General features: G+C 38.6%; 1 protein-coding gene across 5 annotated transcripts in view; it reads right to left on the reverse strand.

The window, feature by feature from the left end:
• The window catches only part of rnf111 (ring finger protein 111), a 61,692-nt gene that overhangs the window by 35,633 nt on the left and 12,525 nt on the right, over positions 1–13,534 (reverse strand). For all 5 annotated transcript variants that reach the window (XM_056461561.1, XM_056461558.1, XM_056461560.1 and 2 more), the window contains exon 2: positions 10,719–11,705. In XM_056461561.1, coding sequence (XP_056317536.1) covers positions 10,719–11,622 — 904 coding nt within the window. In that variant the 5' untranslated portion in view covers positions 11,623–11,705. The remainder of the gene's footprint in view (positions 1–10,718; positions 11,706–13,534) is intronic.

Raw genomic sequence — 13,534 nt, forward strand, 5'->3', positions numbered from 1 at the left:
GTAAAGGACCATCTACATCAAAAGCTACTGGTCAGCCCACAATTCAACATTTGAGGAAGGAAATAAAGATATCTAAAGTAAATAAAGATATCCAAATGCACCTTTTTAAGTTTTAGACAAATAAGAAATTAACATAAAAGTTTAACAGAAATTAACATAAAAGACATTTAAAAAGAGCCGTTATTTTAGAGACGTAATCCCAATACTGCAAATCTGTGATATTTTTATCCAAGGTTTTCATACTATCAGAATCTTATACAAGCCCATGCCTAATTTCAACCAAGCGGCAACCTCCCACTCTCCCTCGGGAAGCCAATACGGAAGTAACTGAAACTGCAATTCATCAAAATTCCGCTAGTCCTGGCTCCATAATAGAGCAAGTTGCAATTGAGTCCACTGTTAAAATGGCCAACTTTACAGCAGAAAAAAGGTGTTTACAGCCTGGTACAAAGAACGATTTTGGTTCATATAGCTATTATTACCCTCCATGACAACTGTGAGGGGGGAGAATTTTTTTATAACTCATCTATTTCCTTTATATTAGGTTATATTAAGTTTGCATAATTAAGGGCGTGGCCACTTGAGTGACAGCTAGGTCTCGCTGGTCACCGTCACTTCAGCTCAGCTGAATCCGGCAGATTAGCAACTGATCTCGGCATATTCATCGTATTTTTGTTTTGTTTTATGTGGCTTTACACAGTCAGCTGCCTTTTGGACATATTTCTTACAATTATCAGATGATATGGGATGCTGTGTGCACTTAATTGTGCTCACAAACCATTCATGTGGCCTCGTTTCCCATGTGAGTAAAGTTATATACTTATACACCATCTCTATAAATGTATTTGTTTTATTTAAGATCATTTATCATTAATATTTTTCTTTAGACCCGCAAAGCACTCCAGAATCTGACAGATTGATTAGCTGTAGGCTCTAGAACAGTCATCTGAAGCGTTATCATACAGTGTTACGCTGGAGTTCATCAATAGTCCTGCATTTACTAACACACACTCTATCTAAAGTGTTTGGAAGTAATTCGCGTTTTCCTCCTGTAGAAAAACGTCATAAGAACAATGTTTAGAGGCTCAATGTATTACTACAGTGTTTTGAAAAGTCTAAACACTTTATTGATATAGTGTACAGCCAAGCACACGTGGTCAGAACACAAACGAGTCGCAGCTAATAAAGTATTAAGCGTTTCTCCCAAAGTAAAGTCTGTATGCCAGGTCTAAGCAAAGTGCCAGCACGTGTCTGTAGCTCCGCTCACTCTCCGCCTCTTTGCGATTGTTTGGTATCCCGCCGTGGGTGCGATGACGCGCGAACAAAATGGCGACGGTTGGCCGCGCCTACTTGTAGCTTCTTTTGCAGTGTTCAGAAACCTATGGGTGACGTCACGGATACTCCGTCCATATATTTTACAGTCTATGATTTCAACCCATTTACACATCTTACTGTGTGGGACTTCTTCATTCTGATTGCTTGCCGCCGAACCGCGTCATAACTCATAACCATAAAGTTGACTTTATTTAAACTCTCCTCTACACCCACACCGGCGATGACGCGCTGCGCTGCTCCTTGCCGCTTTTTGCCGCCGGCTCTCATTGAAAATGAATGACTTTGACGCTACTTTGACACTCTCGCTGCTTTCGATGTGTACAACCGGTTAGAGCTTACCGTAACTATAAAGTATATTTATTATAAAATGGGCCCATTAGCGTCAAAAATAGATAGGTGGAAACTCTCAAATAATTTTTATAATTTGTCCCAAAACATGGATTAAATCATTAGACTTTCTTTTTTGTTTGATTTGATTTCAGTAGTGAATATTTCTAAAACTGAAAACATGCACAGTACGATCATTGTTCAGAGAGAACAGGTTTGTTGTGGGTTTCTGCTCATCAATCAGACAACAGCTCCACAGGACTATTGTAGCTTTCTTTGCACAGTATGCCACGTATTGAGCAAGAATCAAAAATTTGACAGTATTTTTATGTAACTCTGGATAGTTGTTCTGAAATGTATTCACATAAAAAAAAATTGCACACCATGTAGGGCTGCACAATTAATCGAAAAAAAGATCGCAATCTCGATTCTACCCTACATGCGATCTTAAAGGGCCACGAAACCCCCATCTCAGCAGGGTGTTTTCACAGCTCTAGTTTGAAAACAGTCAGGAAAGGGGGAGTGTCTGGCTTTGTTTAGTTGGGAGTGTCAGGGGAGGGAAAGAGGGAAGGTTTTGCATATAAATGGGAGTTTCCATTTGAGCATGCGCTGATTTTCACAAAACAAACACAGACGCAAGGGAGACAGTCACTGTGTTTACATGGACACCAGTAATCAAATTATTTGCCAAATTATAAATTTTTCAACTTTAACTGCAGTTTGGCACTTTCACTTTCATTCAGGATCATTTCATGCATGCCCCCTATGATAAATGATATACTGTATATGAGGAACTGCTGGAAGAGAGCAATTTTAATGCAATGTTTGACACCGCACGGTGAATGGGATGAAAAAAGAACCCTCCGCATTTCTCGGTAACTTAGATGCACTCGGTAGGTAGCGTCAGAATACCTGAGGATATTTCATTCTATAATAATGTACTTAATATTGCAGTGATATTAACGTACTGTAAACTTAGTAACAATAATTTTGACTAATGTATGTCTCAATGCGTTTAATGTTTGTATGCGTTCTCATAGCCGGGAAATGAAAACAAAACCTTTGTTGCAGCACATTTATAAACAAAACACTGACAACCCATGTCTTCAAATTCTTGTTCTTTCACTTGTTTCGGCAACACAACATGGCATCTCTCTGCAGTCTAAACTGTAAGAGGTAAAAAAATTTCGAAGCTATCATGCATATTTATGAAGTTGCACCTCATTAACAATAGAGCGCGCTGATTGGTTTGATCCAAGTGTTTCTCATGAATCATTGCTGCACACTCAGAGGCGTCACGATGTACGTGCAGGATAGAGACATTCACTCTCCAAGCTGGATTACACGCAAGGATCTAATCGCCGTGACGCAGCTTCAAAAATTTGTTTCAAACCGGAAGAGCGAATTTGCTCGAAATAACGCAAAAACAACCAATTTTCACTTTGTGAAATATAAGTGTCCTAATAGTGTTTTTAGCAGCGTGGGACACATATATGACTGTCAACAGCTCAAAAAATGTGTTTTGGTGTTTCGTGACTCTTTAATTTAGCGTTTCTACGATTCAGCCAACTATATTTTCAAGGTCAGGAGAGAAGCGTAAAAGCGGACATCTTCACAGCAACATGGACACATCGAAATGGTGTTAAAACTGTCACACTGTATTTATAATGTATATTTCTCCTAAAAATGTCCTTTCTGTCTTAAATGTAATGATGTAATCGCACGTGAGCTAGGTTGTTTACTATCGAGAGTATGCGCGCAAAGCCACCAATGATGCCTACTTTAGTGAACAGAACCTGCATAGACTGTAAATAACAGGTAATTAAGTTGTAAACAACGTTCAGTTTGTTGCACAGATCGATCGTTTGGGAGCCGCGCGGGACGTATGATTTGCACGTGTGTTTTTTTCCCTCCGTGACGGTGGTCATGAGCCACACTCAGAGGAGAAAGTGAAACCTGCGCACGTTCAAATGATCATATTGCATTTTACAGTTATGATTACAACAAGCATTTGATATGCTTTTTCTTTCATAGCGAACACAAAGTGTTGTGCAAGCGAATAAATGTTTACTGTGTCAGTATAACTACTCTAGCCTGTATAATGTTGAATATAATGCAAGAAGGAATCTGATAATGACAAGTGTCTGATTTTACCAGTAAATAAATGGTCTAATAATGTTGTCAATGAGAGATAGCAAGCATATGTCTCAAACATAGAATTATGAACAGTTGTATTCTGATGTCATCACTTTACTGTGAGTTAACAAAGAGGACATATTTACAGTCTGTTCCAGTCCACCATTCCAAGTCTATACAAATTTTAGCATTTAACCAACACCTACACATAGGTCTAATATTATTATTGTTGCTTTACCATATGTTTAAGAATTAACAATAATAATAGCCTACTCATTAACCTTTATTTTACATCTAACGAATTTTGATAAAATCGTGACCTTGATTTTAAGTAAAAAAAAAAAAAATCGTGATTCTCATTTTAGCAGGAATCGTGCAGCCCTAACACAATGTATATAATAAATCATTGTGCATTGGCCATGTTTCCTAAGCAATTTTGTATCAATCTGAATTAAATAAATCGCAATTGATGAATTCAGACATAATGATTAACATGTTTGAATTCACTTAACTTGAACCCAAAGTAACTGGGTTGATGTTTACATACACTGCTTACTCATAACAAGTGAAAAGCTCCAGATTTCATCTACAAGTGGGCAGAGACCATTGTGTTCTGATGATCTCAGATCAACCGGATGCGTTCACATATATCCTGACATATGATTCAGATTCCAAAGCAAATGTTTCAAAAGAGACGGGTGTGAGTGCACCATTAAACTTTGAACAGATAAAATTCCAAAGCATCATACAAGTACTGAAACACCATCATTTCTGACACAGAAAGGTTATTTTCAAATATTATTGTTTTGATTTGTGGCCATCAAAACTCATGATCATCCAGCTCTCAAATAAGCAAAGGGCTCCTAGGGTAAACTTTTGCAATTTCTAAAGTAGAACCAACTTGCCTCTTTACTATTTGAATATTAAACATTACCCCTGCTGATTTTATGATGAGAAGTGCATAAACACGACCATCAAAGCGATCTGTGGTCATCTTCAGTCTGTACTTTTGAAGTGTCACTTGTGCTTCGGAAAGATACACTAGGCATTACTAGTAGCAGAAGCAATATCAGCCTCAGTAGCTACAGCTGTTTAATTGATGATGGTTTGGTGCAGCAGTGGAGCCAACCAATGCTTCAGGCGGGCGTGTGTGTGTGTGCTGGGGAACTAAATGTAGGTCAGTCAAAGATGTACTTTGCAGTGTGCCGGCACAGCCTTCTGTAGTACAATCACTCATCTCTCTTCTGATTGGCTCTCCTGCTTGACTTCTCATCCTTCTTTAACTCATGTTCTGCCTGGATTTGGTGTCAAGAGGCCAGGGTGTGTTCAAAATAAAGCTAGCAAGCATAGCTGGTACATATCTCAGTGCGACTAAAAAACAAATTGTACTCAAGCTCCATTTTCTATATAAAATTTCAACTCGAAATACATAAAAGAAAATGACTGAAATTAAATGATTATGTGGCCTCTATGCATTTTAATCAAAAACGAAATGTAGTACATTTTTAGCTTAAGTTTATAACATCAGCATACCTGTCAGATTTCTTTATTTTTTTCTATTAAAGCAGTTATAGAAGTTAGACTTAAAATTTACAGCAATTCATCTTTAATTAAGATGCACAACTGTACTATATACTAAATCCAATATGGTAAAATAATTGTATGCCAGCATTGCAAGGTTGTTGTGTTATACTATCCGTGTTAGGCATGTTTGTGCACTGAGGCAGAAGCTCGTGGCTCAGGAGATGCATCACCATTCTCTGGGGTCTGTTGTTAGGGTTGGCTCTCCCACTGAGTGCTGCTGCTTAGCACCCTACGCTTACCACGTTCCCTATGCTGCCCACGAGAAATTATCACACTACCAAACACAACTAAAACTTACAGGAATAAACATGAAGCCATATATTAAGGGTTCAAACCTGACCCACTACTGATATAGAATAATGAACTATAGAGTTTGAATTCTGCAAACATGTGGAAAAGAATTTGTTATGTTTCGGTTAACCAATGGGTAAACTATGGGACTATATGCTAACGAAAATTACTAAACTAAAGCAAGAAAGGTGTTAATTTAAGGGCATGATTGAAAGAGCTGAATTCTATAGGCCAAAAATGTTGTTTTTCCCTTCGCTTAGGTGCAAGTAGTAGTTTGAAATAGTTGCATACTGTTAACAAACAACTGTGTGTTGAACAATCAAATAAGTGCTGCATATTTTCCTCTCAATATCAAAACAAACCTGCAATTAAAATCACAATGGTATATAAAACAGAAGTTAAGAAAGCATCTGATAAGAGCAATGGAAATGCTCAGCCAAGGCATATTAATTTTGTTTTCAGGTTTTACTCACAGATGTCTGGTCGAAACCAACTTTTGTTTTTGCAGATATCCAAGTCAAAGAGTTTCGTTCTGGGAGTCATGATCCAATTCCAAAACGATTCTTCAACTACATTTTTCCTATTTTTTCTGTTAGTTATTTACAACTTTACATTTTAACTGTGCTTTTGTTTAAGAGATAGTAATCGCTGTATGACAGTACTGTTTATTTTATTAAAGAATTGTTTAGGATGAACAAGCTCTGAATGTAAAAAAATGGCAATTACAAGCAGCAATTAAGATGAACAAACTGTGCATATTTCCCCCCCAAAAGAAGTCTTTTTAGAGCTTTTGCCTACGCAGACCTGCACCTGCAATCTAATTTGAATACTGAATCAATTCTGAAGCTCTGAGAATCGATTCAGAATTGTTTGAAAAAGAATCATGAAGCATTCATTTTTTTCTCCCACCACTAGTAGAAATGACGTCTTGTGTGTATTCGCGGTTATCTGTGCTCGAGTCCTTAGAGACAGCAGCAATATGTCGCTACCAATCAAAACTGAAAATCGTCCCAGTGTACACAGGCATGTAGATATGTACAGAATTTCTGTGCGCACACTGAATATAATTTGATAGGCAGATTCAGACAAAATTATCAAAATATTTTTATATAATTGCTAAGAAAACTGTGAGCTGCTGTATGATACAGTTGTCCGACAGATATGCTTTGCACTAAATTTTGTTATTAATTAAATAATGGTAGAACATTTTATACTATATAACTATAGGTTAACTATGCTTATATGTAATATCCACTCTGATTTTGATTGTAATGCAATAATGTTCACCTTTTGTAAAGCTTCTTTGAAACAAGAATTATTGTGAAAAGCGCTATACAAATAAACTTGAATTGATTTGAGTTGATTTTAAAATGGTTTCACCTCTTTGTGTTTCCCAATTGTAAATGCACTGAGTTGTAATTTTAAAACCAAGGTCCAGACTGAGCTGTACCGTTACACCCTTAGAAGTGATGTAACAGCAGTGCTTCTCCAGAATAACTGATGTGACGATCGCAAAGTACGGAAACATTAGGGGGGCTGAAAAGCTGCTCTGATCTCATCCAGTAATTTCCAAAGAAATTCACTGATTTTCCAAGTCACACCTCATTAGGTTTGTGGAGCTAACTCAAACAACTGATATGAGAACTAATATTCTGTTTTCTTATGCAAGGATAAAGGTGTTTCATCAATTATTGGATAAGGCTGCTAATAACACATTTTATGCAATCGATAATCACGACCTATAGCGAACAAAAAATATAGAAAAATAATTCTAACAGTGAGGCGCCATCTCAATGATATGATCTGTTTTTTGAGGCAGCTATTAGTATTTTTAAGTGTTATAGAGTGGCAGACTAATCACATGTAAGCACGAAAACATGCTGGTATGAGTGAGTGGCAAGGTAGAGGGAGAGAATGAGAGCAAGAAAAATAAAAGTCAGATGAAGCACTAGACCACTAGTTATGTATGGCAGGTTCTTTGCTGATGCATTGCTAGCTACAGATATTTTAACACATTTCTGTGGTTTTACCAGCCGTTGCATGCATACTCAATCGAGTTGTGTAGATCTCCGTGAGAAGGGAATGTGTGAACGATAGAGCGAGCATTGAGAGGGCTGGGTGAGGACTTGCTGTTGCTCAACAGGAAATTCAAACATTCTGCAGCATGTAACACGCACAGAATGACTTGCACACGCACAGAATGATGCTGACGGCTTGTAGCCATGTCTCAATAACATGGCTACAACATAAATCTTTTTAAATATGCACAGTTTTGACCAACAAATAAGCATTTTTATTAGCAATACTACTTTTAGTATTATTTTTGCATGCTTGAAACAAAATGGAAAACTATTTGAAACTTTGCGAATGTGTTTGAGAATGTAGCTACTGTTTATATCTACACCCTTTAAAAGGGGAATTGGAACTTGCTTACATCAACAACATACAACTCAATTCAAATGTTTATGAAAAATATAATCAAGGACAAAAGCAAAAGCAAAACTGCACAATTGATCCCCTGCTGTGTCTTTCAGTTTTCAGAGGGAGACTGCATGCAACAAAGTTGAGTCAGTAAATGCTTTAATGCTTTAATGTTTTTGAAAGATGCTCACCATGGCAAAATGTATCTGATCAAAAGTACATGTAAAAAGGTAATACTGAACGGTAATATGTTAAATTACACAATATTTTGGATTTTAATCAGTGCTGCCTGTATTTAGAAGTTAATGCATCCAATAATTTTTAAAATCCTTAACATGTAAAAATGAATCCAATTATCAGCAGTAAATGATTAAAACTGCATTATTAATGAAAATTAGGTCACATGATTAGACGATGAGCACAAGGTACTGTTGTGGTGTACTGAAGTTGTAAAGCACACATGAGTGTTACGTTAGACAAGAATATGCATGTATGGACACTCTTAATGAACTGATTGCACATTGCATTTATTCAGAATTCATTCATTCATTTTCCTTTGGCTTAGTCTCTTAGTCTCATTTACACAACTTGACAATTTTGTTCTGTAAAGTAAATTCTATGTGCACTTTGGCTTGTGTAAATGAATTATATGGATGGCTTACATCATTCGATTATTAGGTGTGCTTTTTTGGAAATTTATCTACATTCACAAAAAAAAAAAAAGAAGAACGTATGTTTATGGAAGATTTTTTACATCTCAAACTTCACTGAATATCACAAATGACTGCAAAATAAATTATTTAGAAAGACAAATTGTGTACACTCACTCTAATGAGCTAATTTGCCACTTAAAGGGCCATTCACATACATGCAATATTTTAGATAAAATAAATAAATAATAATTTTTTGCACTCAAGCCTGGTACTTCAAATGGAGACACAGGGCATACAGCTTCTATGTACTACAAAAATTCTGTAATAAGGGTAATTAGCCCATACAAATGCAAAGCACCCAAACAATAAGCACACTGTATGCCTTTATCCGTGTTTGAACTAAAATTCATTTAAGCTTTTGTTATTTAATAAATTAATCAATCTCAAGGCTAGAAGAGAACAAGCAGGTGAGATTTGCAAATTGCCTCATCATTCTGAACCTGTGAAAGTTACGACGTGCAAATGAAGTTTGGCATCTGAATGGTGGAACTTAATTCTATCCAATAATTATGTCGATGTGCCTGACTTGAGGAGTATTTAATCAGTTATGCCTTAGAACAGTGGTGTGCAAATTCAAGAGAGAATGTTACTTTTATGTTCTAAGACAGGGGTGTCCAAACTCGGTCCTGGAAAATCCTGCAGATTTTAACTCCAACTTGCCTAAACACACCGGCATGTTTCTAGAAAGCCAAGTAAGAGTTTGATTAGCTAGCCCAAGTATGTCTGGTTGGGGTTGGAACTAAACTTTGCAGGACACTGGCCCTCCAGGACTGAGTTTGGACACCCCTGCATTAGAACATGAAAGTAGCATTCTCTCTTGAATGCAGTGATTAGTACTGATCTAACTGCTAACAGGGCAGATCATCACTGGTCATAAGCTGAGCTTTAGATATCAGAATAGGGGGCAAAATCTAAAACAGCATGATTTCAGACACTGCTTCTCATTTATGGAGCTTATAAAAAAGGGAGGTGGATTTGACCATTAAAGGCTGGCTGTTTACACACACTTTGGACACACATCAGTGTTCAAGCAACATGTAAAAGTGAATTTTGCATGCAAGTTTTCCCTTTTCAAATTTGCAACTTGAGTTATTCACCACAAGTACCCGCCTCTGCTATATAAACAAACAAACCAATGGTTCCAGTCCTGGATGCAGATTGGGGAATAGAGTATAGGTGCGTCCCATATCGCATTCTTCTGCACTATTCTAAGCCTTTTTGTAGTATAAATAGGACAAGTAGTGCGTTCATAATGAAAACTCTAAAAAGAATATTACAACCGTTAAAATTAAGTGTGGAATGATGGACACTTCACACACTCAACGACCGCAGCTTTGCTTACATAGCGAAAGGGGTTGAGCTTTCGGGCACTGATGTTTATTTTGGATTTTAAAAGTGATTATGCCACCTACAGATAGTAAATGTGGTTATACTCATGGCAGGTATTATTTGGTACTTTTATCACTTATTTCATTAATTTGGTAACCATCAAACATCATCAAGGGAATGGTTTGAATTTCCGCTTAGTAAAAACGTTAGTGTTCCATTTGGGACGATGCTACATACATATACTATGCTGTTGAGTGTGTAAGTGCATAAGTACATAGTAGATAAGAGCACAATGTATAGTGTGCTATTTGGGACGCAGTTTATATTTTACTTCACATTGCCCTGTTCACTTGCTCAAAACCAGTGGTGGGTTCATGACTGTTGGTGAATTGTGACAGTATAATGCATTTTAACTAAACTTTTTTTTTTTTTAAATGCAAAATTTTCAAATTCATTAGAAAGAAAAACAAGCAGTCTCATTCAAAGCAAACCAGAGGAAAGCTCTCTGTATTTGTATGCTTCATTTAAAAATAGTAAGTTGTGATGACTTGGGGAATATAAAATAATAAATAGCGGATTTACCTGATGCCACAGCCGCAGTGCTGGCTTGGCTGCTACTGCTGTTAACATCCACATACAGTTCATCCTCTGCCTCAGTGGAAGAAGGGGAGGAGTCATCAGAGGTCATTTCCTCACTGGAGCTGCTGGTACTGTGCAAGAGGGCGTACTTCTTTCGTGCAATCACCTCTCGCTTCTTCCTTTGCAGCAGTAATCGCTCCTTCTGTTTTGGAGTCCGCTGGGCCACGCCCCCTGCCCCACCCTTCACAAAGCGCTTCCTGTGCAATGGCCTGCGCGAGCTGAGACATGGACGTTTCACATGATTGCTTTCGGGTTCAAGGCGCGCCCACTTGTGCGACCTGCTGGCACGAGTCCGAGCGAGCAGCGGCCGAATCCCTACTGCTGTGCCTGTGCCGCTCCCTGTGCTGCCAGTGGAGGCCGCACCGTGAGCTTTGAGCTGCTGTCTAACGGTCATTGGCATGCCATCCTCATCTGAACTAAGAGTGTCCGAGTCACCAAATCGAAGGCTGGAGGAGGGCGAAGACGCACAGTCACTCAACGAGGACTCTGGGTTCCTCTCATCCTCACTACGTGTCTCTAAAAGCATGGGCCTGTGGCGGGGTGGAGTAAGAGTCGCCTCACTCATTGGCGCTTCCTTCAGAGAACAATACGAGGGCCCAGGCTGCTGGCTCTTGCGCTTTTTGCGCCCCGACAAGCCCCTGTCACAGTCTCTACGACCTCCAGCATCTCGAGAAGGCCGATGCCTGGTCTCAGCACACAATGGAGAAGTGAAGTCACTTCCTGCCTTGCCAATCACCTCCATCTCAGCAGGGAAGCTCTTAGCCGTCTCCATGGGTTCGGGGTTAGCCAGAGGCCCCTTCAGGGGCTCTTGCTTACGTCGTGCATCAGCCGAAATCTCACTCTTCATGGCGACTTAACCCACAACAAAGTGCCACTGAGGCTGAATATGCTGAATCCTACGGTTCCATTGGAGAATCAGCAATCCTACAACTGGAAAACACAGAAAGACGTACAAAATGAGAACATTGTTCACAAAAAGAATAACAAATTACATGGAGAATAGACCAATTTAAAAAGACAAATTCATATAAAAATTAGGTGTGTAATGATACACTAATGCCATGATTCAGTTCAGTTCACAGTATCGGCCTCATGATACCATTCGGTTCAGTTTGCTAAGGGGGCAGCGGTTGTGCTGTAGCACCAGCAATATTACGGAACACTAAATTCACTTTTAACTTAACAGCAATAATTAAACTTAAACTTTATACACTGGCTTCACCTTTTCTGATTAGTGCAGACAACTGATATAGGTAAACTAAAAAGAAATACCTCCACAGCAGAATAGTCATAAATGAACACTTTATACTACCATACAGTAGGCTACATTTGGAATGTTCTGATATGCCAAAACACTAACCAATACCCATCCATACGTCGAGAGGACTCAGAAGACAGGGAATTACCTCGCTCCACTATGAGAGTATAGAGAGTACCACTTTTTTTGTTCAGTTTGAATAGTTACACCCCAATAAACAGACCAACAAAAAATTAAATAAACCGGTGATCCAACAGTAGACCACCCCCCTCCCCACCCACCCACAAACACGCGCGCACAAACACTCCAACCAAACCAAGACAGCATACTTTTTCTCTCTAATTATGGAATAAATGCACTAGTACCGCATATGAAGTGGATTTGACAAAAATGTAGTTTTCTTTTAGAGGTATGAACCTTCACTGGTCACGATTCAGTTCAGTTATGATTATCATGCCATCGATTCGGTTCAACTCGATATCTCGGTGCATTGATGATGCATTCCATACACAATTTTTATATTTTACGTCACAGCACAACAATTCTTGTATTAAAATGTATAAATATTTTAATATTTTCGTGCACCACGGTATTGCAGTGGGTAGTGCTGTCGCATGACAGCAAGAAGGTCACTGGTTCAAGCCTCGGCTGAGTCAGTTGGCATTTCTGTGTGCAGTTTGCATGTTTTCCTCATGTTGGGTTTCCTCCGGGTGCTCCGGTTCCCCCCAAAAGTCCAAAGACATGCGCTATAGTTGAATTGAGTAAGCTTAATTGTCCGTAGTGTATGTGTGTGAATGGGAGTTTATAGATGTTTCCCAGTGATGGGTTGCGGCTGGAAGGGCATCCGCTGTGTAAAACGTATGCTGGTTAACTTGGTGGTTCATTCCATTGTGGTGAACCCTGATTAATAAAGGGACTAAGCCGAAAAGAAAAAGGAATGAATTTATATTTATATATTATTTGTAATACAATTTTGTCCTTAAATACAAACAGTCATATATATGAGACGTACCTTTAAAAACTCAAGTACATACACAGAACAACATGAGCATATAGCAAATAAATAAATGTAAACACCCCGCTTGCTTTCTGAGCGTTGACGAGCGAGTTCTTACACCCCTATGATTGGTCACACGCTCAACAAAGAGCTGAGGTTGGCTCTAACGCTCTGGCACTGATCACCAATGAGTGACACTGATAAACGACAGTTGCGATCATAGCTGATCCGCGATAGACAGGGAGGAGAGAACTCACTCTGCAGACATGCGCTCGTGTCTATATCCAGAAGTATCGCTTTAACAGCCAAAAGGAGAGGAAATGTTACCTCACACCAGCAGGTCAAAGGTCCAGAAATGGAGTTTACTTCATTTTCTCCATAACAGTGAAACAGGGCGTCTGCTGTAACTTCAGTGTCAGTGAAAGATTGTCCAGAAAAAGCACACGCAGTGAATTGTGCCATTTCTGCATTTTTAAATAGTTGAAGTGTTTTAATCACACTCGT

Source organism: Danio aesculapii, chromosome 7, assembly GCF_903798145.1.
Source record: "Danio aesculapii chromosome 7, fDanAes4.1, whole genome shotgun sequence".
Classification (NCBI taxonomy): Eukaryota; Metazoa; Chordata; class Actinopteri; order Cypriniformes; family Danionidae; genus Danio; species Danio aesculapii.